Below are 11,032 nucleotides of genomic sequence, written 5' to 3'. Positions count from 1 at the left end.
ACTTAGAACTGTTCATTGCACATCAGTGAGCTCACAGGAAGTTCATGTTCCATATTTCGAATACATCTGTGATGCTGATTTTTTTGTCACTATGGTGATCAGGCATCCAAGCACAAATCGCTTGGTGCAAAATTCACATATACGTAAGCAATGGCCCACAAATACCCGGCCTACTCCATCATGAAAAGGTTACGTAAGCCTGCAGTTTGCTGTATTTCACTCCACTGAACTCAAAGATTCCTCAGCGAGACCTCGACACAGCGCTTCCTCTGTCTAGTTTTCTCCCAGTCGTCCGCTGTCTTGTCCATATTTAATAGATATAGATTTTATTTATTATCTTACAGGCACATTTATATTGCATTTCAGGTTGTCTCTGTCACATACGCATCATAAATCCCCCTTGTGAATAACAAACAAACATCCTGAGAAAGGGACGAGCGACTCGAGGTGGTTGTTCACACAGTCCTGTTTAGGTCCCGGGAGAGGAGCACTTTACTCACGGAGTATCGGTGCAAAAATAGCAGCAACAGATACACTTTAAAAAATAATACATGCATGAGTAGGATGATGTAATTACAGTTACCCCGTACATTACAAATGCTGTGTATTTGTTTTTCACAGGATCATGGACTTATAATTAAATGACAAACACCGGTATCCATGGTGATATGGATATAGCAACAAACTCAAGGAGATTGCTTTGGCACTGATTGGGGATACGCTATATGGTGCTACCATGGTGATATAAAAGAAAGGATGAGACACAAGATGTTTAAAATGTAAGAATTTTATTGATACGGACTTGCTTTGCATTAAAAAAACAATAAGACCCAGCATTGATTAATTCATTGATTGATTTTCATAATTCTGGCAGGTGAAGCTTCACGTCTTCTATTTCCGGGGTTTTACCAGTCCAGCTAAATGCTGGTGGGCGCAGGAATCCACTGAACCTTGCAGCAGCACTATGCTGCCTCCCACACTCAGATGCTCACTCCCCAAGACCTGGTACTGAGCATGCCCACACAAACGCGCTGCTGGATCCCGAGATAGGAGTTCTGCATGCCATCCTCTGTGCAGGGAGTGAGGAGAAAGTGCCAAAAACAGTAGGAGGCCACAAAGCTGAGATATCGGGCCGGCGATGGCAAACCGGCCACCGCTTGATTATCAGAAACACAGAGAGATAAGGGTTTATATGGTGATACTGACGCTTCTCTTAATGATGTGTCGGTGAATTAGCTGAAGTGGAAACAGGCAAAACTTGAGCAGTGGTGAAAGCAGATCAGCTTTAAGCTGTACATAAACAGTATAGCTACTGAGTAATCACCATGTCTACTGTTTGCATAACGTTGAAATGTAACGTTTGGCTGAAAGCTAAATGCAAACACCTGTTTGCTAACATAATTGAAATTACAAAACTAAAGTAGGGGTGTGGAAAATTCACATGAAATTATGTAGTAATACTTTTAAGGATTTTGTTCATTCCGATATTGCTAATCCAAACCTTGTGGCTTAACCGTCATTGCAAGAATGCATGTCTTTAGCACGTTAGCATGCTACCTAAGTATCAACAGCATTGATCGGCAGTGAACAGGCTGCACTGACAAAGACTGATCAGAACAGCTCCTTGGGATCCATCTTGTGGCCGCTGATCCGTACTGCAGTTTGTGTTGCTAAAAAATACTTTGTTATTTGAGATCTTTTTTGTATAATTATTGCCATCATCAACAGTTTTCTTGGACTTCAGTTAGAAGCAAGTGTTCTATCTGTCAATGGATGCTTTCCAAGACGTTCTCTCATTTAGTCACACATTAGTCTCAGATGTCAAAGAAAACAAGCATAACTGAATTCACTTTCACGTTTCTGGGTTAATTACGGCTATTAAACTTTTACTAACTCCACCTGTGACTGTTACAGAAAACAGCCTGACCTGAGAGGAACTACGGCGCAGAGAGTGTTTCTTCTAGTTGTCAAAGTGGTAACCTGGATTTCAAGTGCATGCTTGTTGATCCATCCATCCATCTTCTATGAGATGACCTCAATCTCTTCACGGGCGATCAGATCAACAGGATGGGGATCCTGAGATCATTTTCATCCATAGCAACAGGCAGACACGAGAACATTATACAAGGGACTCGCTATCAATCTGAGAGTTTAAATACTGGTTTGAATGTTTTTGTCATTTTGTATTTATATTGGCGCAATTAGTAATTATTGATCTTTCTTTTTCAGATATAGTATTGAAATGGCCTGTGGAGTGTTTTGTGTTGCCCTCGAGTGGTTGATTCTGGGTATCGACAGAATTATTTTATTTTTGTGTGTAAATAACTAACGGGCACTAAAGTTGTGAGGTTCAGCTGGGAACAGTATGGTTCTTGTGGACTTTGAATGTTATACATTTTGACAACTTGTATATAAATGTTCATAAATAATGATGATCAATAGTTAAAGTTATCTATCTAGCTACCTTCCTTCCTTCCTTCCGGTTCCTCACCTTTCCCTTACCAACCTCCCATATGTTGCTCATACAGTTGAAGGTCACTTATTGTCTGTCATAGGCTGAGAGGAGGTGGGATAAAATAAACCATTTGTAAACGTTTAACCATCCGTGGCTCCAAGAATCTGTTGAAAACGAGTCATCCATGCACTTACCGGTAATTTGGCTCGCTCTTAATTTTTACTGATAATTTTACACGTGTCTGGTAAATAGACAGTTCTGTGCGATGCATTTTACTGAACTGAATCAAATCAGGAAAATTATGGCCAGCGATATTTATAAAAGAGGGCCAGAAGTTCCATCGGCCGTCACACGGAGCCTTTTGTTTCTAGTCCAGCGGTGCAACAGCAGACTGCTTGTCAGTTTGGCTCATCGGGGATGCTGTTACTCTGGTCCAGCGTGAGGATCTCCCCCCTGGTTTCCTTCTTGGCTGCATATTTCAACTTCTCAGACTGTTGGCGAAGCCTTTGTCCTTTGGTAAAGGATAACCGCTTTTGCAACGAGTCATGAGTGAGCAGCAGTTTTCTGTGAATTTGTCGCTTGCAGCAAAGCAGCTCTGCATAGGCCCTGCGGAAATCCCTGTTAAACGCTGGATACAGGATGGGGTTAAGAAGGGAGTTAAAATAGCCCAGCCACAGGACCACAGAGTGGAGCGTATTAGGGGGGGTTGCCTTTTGTTTTATGCCCATACAAGTGAAAAAGGTGAAGTAGGGGACCCAGCAGACGATAAAGGCTCCCAGTACAGCTGCCAAGGTCACCGTCGCTTTGTGCTCTCGGGCGATGGCTGCAGTCGAAGCCGCACGTGCAAACAATGGCGTGGCCGCACGGATGCGCCGCACCTGAAAAGAATGATCAAGAAAAGACAAAAGTGTCAGAGGACATAGGATACGTCACAATCGCTGCTCTGGAAGTCAAGGATTTAATTCAGCGTTGCAAAGGTTTGTGATCCGAGATGAAAATCGGCACTGACCTGCTCTCGTGCCACTCGGAATATGCAGAGATACATTCCGCATATGAGCAGCAGCGGCACGTAAAACGAGCCAATGGTGTAAACTAGAACATAGTTGTTACTCCATTCGAACTTGCAGTAGCGTCCGTCGTCCTCCTCCTCCTCCTCTCCCATGACCCAGTCCATGTGCTGCACTCTGTAGTCTGCAGTGTTCCAGCCCAAGTGAATGGGCACAAAGGACACAGCCAGCGACAAGATCCAGATGGCGGTCAAGGCCAGCGTCACCCTGAGCGGCGTGATTCTCCGGGAGTAGCTGAGGGGAGCTGAGATGGCGAGGTATCGGTCCACACTGATCGCCAGTAAGGTCAGGATGGAGGCTGTGCATAGTAACACATCCAGGGAGATGTAGATGTTGCACATGGCTCCCCCGAAGGGCCACTTCCCGCTGCGCAGCTCCAACGTTGCAGACAGGGGCAGCACCAGCAGGCCTAACAGCAGGTCTGTCACTGCTAGCGATACCACGAGGCAGTTAGCAACGCGCCAAAGCCTCCGGCAGAAGCCCACGGCCAAACACACCAGCACGTTCCCGCCGACGGTCACCAGGATGAACGACACCAGGAACAGCCAGCAAACAGCCGTGGAGATCATGATGACCCTAATAGTGGCCTTGGCTCGCCCACTTTTTAGGAAAATGTTTCAACTACTGCCTTTTCACTTTCCCTTCAGGTAATTCTTCCCTCGGCTCCCGAGCTTAACGGTAATGAGGATCAAACGTGGATCCCAGAGCGGGAAGCGCGTCGCAGCCATGCCTCTGTCGGCTCGTTGGTGTTAATGCCTCCCTAGTGAACAAGAACAAAGGGCATTGCTTGAAAGTCTTCACGGCACATTTTCCGATTAATATTTAATGAATATGGGTTAGTTATAAAAGCAGCACTTTTCAGTGCCACTCAAAATGCTTTATAACACAAACCAGTATTCCTTCATTCACAAAAACATGATGGGAGGCTGAATTTTAATGGTTAACCATTCATAATAACACAGCAAAGGAACTGCCCCGAACCGTTAAGCCTTACCCGGAACAATTTTGGGACTTTGACATGCAAACTGCACAATCTGGGATTCAAACCGCTGACCTTCTGCTAAATGGATAATCGCTCTGCTTTTGAGCCTCTGCCTCCCGGAGGTCAAGTTACAGACTGAATACACATTGTTTAAAAGATAAAGGAGCAAAGCTTGTTTGAATTCTTTGTGGGAAGTTATTCAGGTATTTGGTAATTACGACATATATTAGCAACATTTAGAGCTTTGGTCTGCTTTTATTTGAGTCTTAGTCCAAGATACTCTACATATTTACAAATTCTGCTCCGATTTGACAAAAATGATGTTTTAGAGGTAAACTATTTATGTATATAAAAAAAGCAATGGACACGGAGTGTTAAATTCAGAGAGCGGTTGGGAAGCTGTCTCCTGGAGACATGAAAATTTAGAACACAGCGAGCACATTTAATGAAATGTGGGCAGTGATGCATTGTGGGCCGCCGTCTGGATAAATTGAGACAACATCTTACAAACAGCGTTATGGTCTAAAAAGCAAGGCAAACAAATCTTCTGGTAAAAAAAGGAACAGAATTCTGCATGTTCAACAAAACAACATAAGAATTTATGCAAATGCAAATGCATTTTTGCCACGTTGACAAATGTTTCAAGACATTGAAAATGAGTATTAATTAAATTGAAAAAGAGGAATATAATCTTACCAATAAACTTTATATTATGTACTTGCAATAGTCCAAGTACGCCCCCCCCCCTAATTAAAAGGCTGTTTTTTTAGTAACGTATCCACAGGCGAACGTTATGTTGGAGAAAACCCAGTCGTTTTTCAAAATAAAACTCCTTTTAGATGGTAATAATCGATACAACGGAAATTGTATAAATTACTCACTCTTTCTGTGCGGCCTGGTAACAAATGCTTCCCGGACCGGTACCGGGCGGTCCGGTGGTTGGCGACCACCGCGGTCAAGAAGATGAATGAATGAATAAATGATTATGGTTTGATAATCGAGACCATCGGACCAACTATCATGTTACTGAAAAGAGCAAGTCATTTCTGAATATTTAATAATGAAGGACTTATTTCTGTTTTGCATCTGCGTCACTTAAAAATCAACATGAATGGAAAGTTAATTAATTTGATTACTGAGAAGATATGTCTGCAGCGCGTTGCTATCTGTACACAAAAGTCACCCACAAATGAAACTTGGACCTGGTTTTTAGCTAAAAGTAGCTACAGAACCTTTAACCAGATACTCGCTACTGAGAGAATCCCTGGGGTAAGGTTTATTTTTTATTTTTAAATATAATAGTTTGCTCTTTCCCTGGTGACTGTGTCAGTGTCTGCTCGGCTGCACTTGTATACACTGTAAAACTTTTCATTTCAATTCATCATATTTAAATTCCATTAGTTTAATCGGTGAGGTACTGCACTTTTGCAGTCTTGCAGACCCATTTCTTTGGGCCCCATACAAAGAATGCATGAAAAGTGGAATTCTGCCCAGCTATTTTTGACATCTGTGTGACTCGGTTGAGGCAGATGTAGCGCATGCGTGCTTCATTTTTACATTTTCGTGGCCACTCATTTGTCGCACTCATTTTCATTTTGCATCGTTGCTGTCTGAGCTGCCGCAGTGCTGCAAGTGAGCAGGTGTAACACAACACCCGGAGGACAGTGATAAGAACCAAAGATCATTTTACAGTGCATTGCATAATAATTCCAGGCAGGCTAACCTGAAAAAACAAACAAACAAACAATAGTTTGTTGTTCTGAAGTGCTCTCAATAAAGAGATTGTGACGTGCAGATAACTAAAACAAACTACTCTAATATTGTATTCATATACTATTGTATTTTCACACATACATGCTTGACCATTAATAAATAACACTAGTTCTGATCCAGCATATCTCACTGTTTATGCTGCAGACAGTGTAACTGTAAGGCATTGTTTCCCTGCTGAAGGGCTATTTATAACCGTGGAAGTGTGTCTGCACACAGAGATGGTATCTCGGCTAAAACGAAGTCGAGCTGGCCTAATGGAACAGTGTGATAACAAAACATCCGGACCGGAATAAAGGGTCAACAGTAGATTATATAAAATCACACCAATGAGCGTCATATTGGATGACCAAATCATGTGAATAATATGTACACTGTCCATATTGTGTCCGTTTACTCGTCCTCTTCCATCTTGCAATTTTCCCCACAAACTGAGGAGAGAACATTTTCATCACAATTAGCTTGTTCGACATGAGCTGCCTCCATCAAACGTCAGCAGTTCATGTGTTTTGAGGAATAACTTTGTGGTTTTGTGGACTGAATGGTGTGTAATTCAGGTACTTCTGAAAGTTTTCACTTTTATTCCGTGCAAAATAAAGCATGTAATTCAAATTGTTTCAAACTGACTCATGCAGTAATGATCCAATATCCATCAGACACAGAGAAGAGTGGACATAAGGAGCCTGTGTTTTGTCTAACATGCTGCTTGAGCAAGACTAAACCGCCCGGCTCTAAATCCTCGGTAACATCATGTGAATGTGTAACAAGTGAAAGGAGACAGATATGAATCAATCACTAAGCGACGCTGAACAGCCTGAACAACAAGCCTTGCTTGAAGCCTCCTTGTTGTGACTTTAAGGCTTGCTCGCTGTTATGTCAGATCCTCTAGACTAGAAAGGAAGTTTTTCCAAAGTGTGCCGAGTCTGCTGACTCACCTCACATGGATTGTCTCAAATGTCTTCAGATCCCAACTCGCTTCCGAGGTCATAAATGCTCTCCTCTGCTTCCCTGATCCTGCTTTGCTGGAAGTGTAAACTAACCTCTCTCGCTCACGCACTCTTTCTCTCTCTATCTCCGCCCTCCTTTGCTCTCATGCGATTATGTATACAAGTGAATGTTAACCTGCATGTGGACTAACCATTACTCACATAGTTTGTTCATGTATAAAGTGATGGCTCTGTCTGTCATAAAGATTGGTTCCATCTGCGTCCAGCATTCATTTGTCAGGGAATAATTTATGGATCTTTACGAAAAAGAAATCCGAGCCATATATGGATTTGTGATCTATGAATGTATGCTGTTTCTGTTTGGTGCAAATAAAAATCTTGACCCATCAGATTTAAATGTTAAACCAAGTTTTCAGCAGTTAAATTAAGGTTACAGTACAATGAGTTTATTGAAGGATCAGGGCCGATTAAAAGGGATTCTTGGTCTTTGATCAACGTATGTGTTCTCGTGATTACTGTTCAAATTAGGTCACAAATTGGTGTTAAAGCTAAAAAAATTTTTTTAACAACTTTAAAGTAATAGATTTATTATACTTTATCAATTTCTCAGTGGGGAAAATCTTTTTCCTACTTTAGATGTTCACACGTGCCGACTAAAGCACATACAAAGGGCCTATAGACATGCAAATGTGGAGCTAGATGAGGGAGTGACGGTCTGGGAGCAGTTAGGGATTTGGTGCCCTGCTCAGGGGCACATCAGCAGTGGTGAGGAGGGTGAATCTGCACCTCTCCGGCTACCAGCCCACACCATGCTGCCCTTAATCCGGGCCAATCCAGTTCTCAAGATAAATCCCTGCAGGTTGAACTGCTTTACTTCCAGCAATGTGTTTGTGATCAGGTTTAGACAAAAACTATCGGGCTGATTTCCGCCAAAACTGATTAAAGGAAAAAGAACCCATTCTATTTAGGTGCACATCTCCTCCCAATGTCATTATGGCAGAAGAGGCAATTTGAGGTGAATACACAAGCACAAACAGATCATGCCCAGAACAGGTAGGCTCCTTTAGTCACTTCAACCTGTTGTACAATATTACATTAAATAACTAACTAGATCTACAGATATGATAGAGTGAAATTCCTAAAATAAAGAACAAGCTATTTACAGACAATTTTATGTCAAAGAGACGAGGGCGGCAGTTTATTTGAAACGTTATTAATTTGTTTGGATCCACTGGATCAACCGTGAACATCCTGTCAGGAAATTCAGTCTTGTCAAAATCCATTAGTCAGTGTGAGAAAGGTGACTCTAATTCATCCATCAGCATCATAATAACCATTGAAACTCTTTTTCAACCTTCATGTGTTAATGGATTGAATGTAGTCCGGTGAAACACTCGGAATCTTTTCTACCCCCTGTTGGACAGAGGTGTGTAGTGCATTAGACGTTTTCCTATGATGGAACCTTTGAAACTAAATTAATTCACTTAAAAATAGATTTTAACACTTTATATAATAAATTAATATTATCTATTTTTCTGCAGTGTTAGACAGTTATAGAACTGCAAGTAAATAATTTGACTGTCTGAAATATTATTACATTAATAATCTCAGTATATAAACTAAAATCAATGATGCATTATAATTAATAATGCGGTAGTAATATAATGTGTATAGTATGAAATAGACTATTAATTTGCTTTGAACACATTTGATACTTGAAATAAAGTTTGCTTATTATACTTCAACACTTTTATGCAAGTAGATATTATTAATTTCTGTGTATGTGTATGTGTGAGTGGAGTATGCTTTATGTGCAAAACAGCAGGCTACATCTTTTTTTTCTCACCTTAGAATATGATTCTTCTCTGCCACGAACAGGAACTAAATATGCCTTCCAGCAGCGATATTCTCATTTACACCGACGTGCTAACAAAATGTGACGGAGCCTGAAGTGATGTTTTTGACTAACGAGCTTTCGTCACGGTTTCAAGGCCGTTGGTTTGACCTGCTGCCATCAAAACATCTCTGAAATCAAAAAATCCAGATGAGATATCATATAATGTGACTGACATTTTCAGGCTATCAGTGAAATGTCTGGAAAATGGAAAATTAAATTGCAATGAAAAGTGATTCGGTAACACTGTGATTAATTTCAGAACTACAATGCATCATAACAACACAAATGTAACTCCTCAATTGAGAATATACTTGCAACATTTCTGGGCTAACTTTTAAAGTAAAATTCTGATGCACCTTATTCCGTTTAGACGATACCCTCTAGCTTCAGGATGGAAGATAAGGGGAGCGAACTGATGCAATTGGTGGAGGTGGACTGGGAGCATATATAATCCAGAAGCAAACAGGAAAACCAGAATAAATTAAATTTATCATTCTCGCTGCTGTCTTGGATTGTTTAGGGCGGATTCTCCTCAGTTGTTGATGTGAATTTAATCCCACACTAACTCTCTCTCTGCTTGCATGTGTGTGGTATCATCGTGTGGTCATTATCCTTGACAGCCAATGAATTGGCCTCATGGGGCCAGAGAGAAAGTTTTTAGCGGATATATTTTGGGAATGTTTTGCTTACCATTTGTCAGTTTTACAAGAACATCGACGCATCATTTTGTTAAAAGGACATTCCTAGCTTTGGAGGTGCTATTTTGGTTCCTACATAAGTCAGTGCAAAGACAGTGTGATATATGCGATGTCATCTGTGCTTCCGCAACCCTTTATCATTGATATTGATTTGGCTCCATATGGGGTTCAACATAATGGAAGAAAAAATAATTTGGGGTCCAAACTGGAAGGTATTATGGATTATGCAGGATTAATAAAACAAATTACACCCTGGCTCAAGGTCACATCAAATCCCCAGGCAATTTCATGTCATGTTGTAAATAAATTCAGCCGGTATCTTCTCCTTTATCTTCAAATGTGCTTTGTCATATTTCCATCCTCAGGGAGGACAGTCTCTGGCATCTCAGTGGATTACCGCTCCTCAGAAGCTCCTCTGGAGGACACTTGACCCTGAGAGGACGAGGAGGAGGAGGAGGGTGAGTGAAACCCATACACACTCTTCCAGCCTTCCTTGTTCCCAAGGAACGTTGCCTGGGCCTCTTTTTGTTTTTGTTTTTGGTCATAATGAATCATCATTTTTGTCTGTGAATGTTTCCACAGCGAAAAGAGGGAAGAATTTGCAGTGTTTATACTGTATGTTTTGTGCATATTATCGAAACACACACAGACACACACGTACTGACGTGGGAACTGGAATCTGTTGACCGGTCGGAATCTGTCGACCGTCTATCCATCCTTCATCATCCTTCCATACAAAATAACTCACCCAAACCCGCGAATAAAGGCGTACACACACAATATAATCACAGTTTAATCACATATTGAATTCATATCAGGTTCACACACACACTATTTATTATTTGGATGAAGAAATTGGTCATATGATGAAGGTGTACCTGATAAAACTATGATTGTGTTTGAGATCTAGGTCGAATGATAACTGACTACACTTTGCTGAAATCCACAAAGTTCTATTCCTTCAGCAGGAAATTACAGCAAAGCTAGGAGTTGGTGGAGTGTTTCAGACTGCGACACATTGTCATGACGACACTGTCAAGAGTCAGTAGAAAACACACACTCTTACACTAATTGCTTGCAGATTACACATTGCAGCCATTAGTGATCTAGTTTGTAAAGGTTGGATGAAAACCAGAGATGTTTCACCTCAGTCTGATGTTATTAATGACATTTAGAGATGTCATTAGCATCTTGTAGTTGAAGCAAGTCACTGTTC

The 11,032-nt window shown here is 41.2% G+C and overlaps 1 protein-coding gene across 1 annotated transcript; it reads right to left on the bottom strand.

Moving 5' to 3' along the window:
* Positions 1 to 2,853: 2,853 nt before the first annotated feature.
* Positions 2,854 to 4,091, bottom strand: hrh2b (histamine receptor H2b). The gene is made up of 2 exons (XM_068744896.1): positions 3,465 to 4,091; positions 2,854 to 3,333 (listed from the first exon to the last, which is right to left on the bottom strand). Exons 1-2 carry the CDS (start codon positions 4,089 to 4,091, stop codon positions 2,854 to 2,856), a joined length of 1,107 nt encoding a protein of 368 aa, XP_068600997.1.
* Between the last annotated feature and the right edge of the window lie 6,941 nt (positions 4,092 to 11,032).

This window comes from Brachionichthys hirsutus, chromosome 10, assembly GCF_040956055.1.
Source record: "Brachionichthys hirsutus isolate HB-005 chromosome 10, CSIRO-AGI_Bhir_v1, whole genome shotgun sequence".
NCBI classification, from domain to species: Eukaryota; Metazoa; Chordata; class Actinopteri; order Lophiiformes; family Brachionichthyidae; genus Brachionichthys; species Brachionichthys hirsutus.
The sequence above is the reverse complement of the archived record's forward strand: the minus strand, read 5'-3'. Positions and strand labels throughout refer to the sequence as shown.

Coding starts and splice junctions, on each gene's coding strand:
- hrh2b (XM_068744896.1), bottom strand. CDS start 4,091: ATGATCTCCACGGCTGTTTGCTGGCTGTTCCTGGTGTCGTTCATCCTG. Junction 3,334..3,464: donor TCCGAGTGGCACGAGAGCAG/GTCAGTGCCGAT, acceptor CATTCTTTTCAG/GTGCGGCGCATCCGTGCGGC.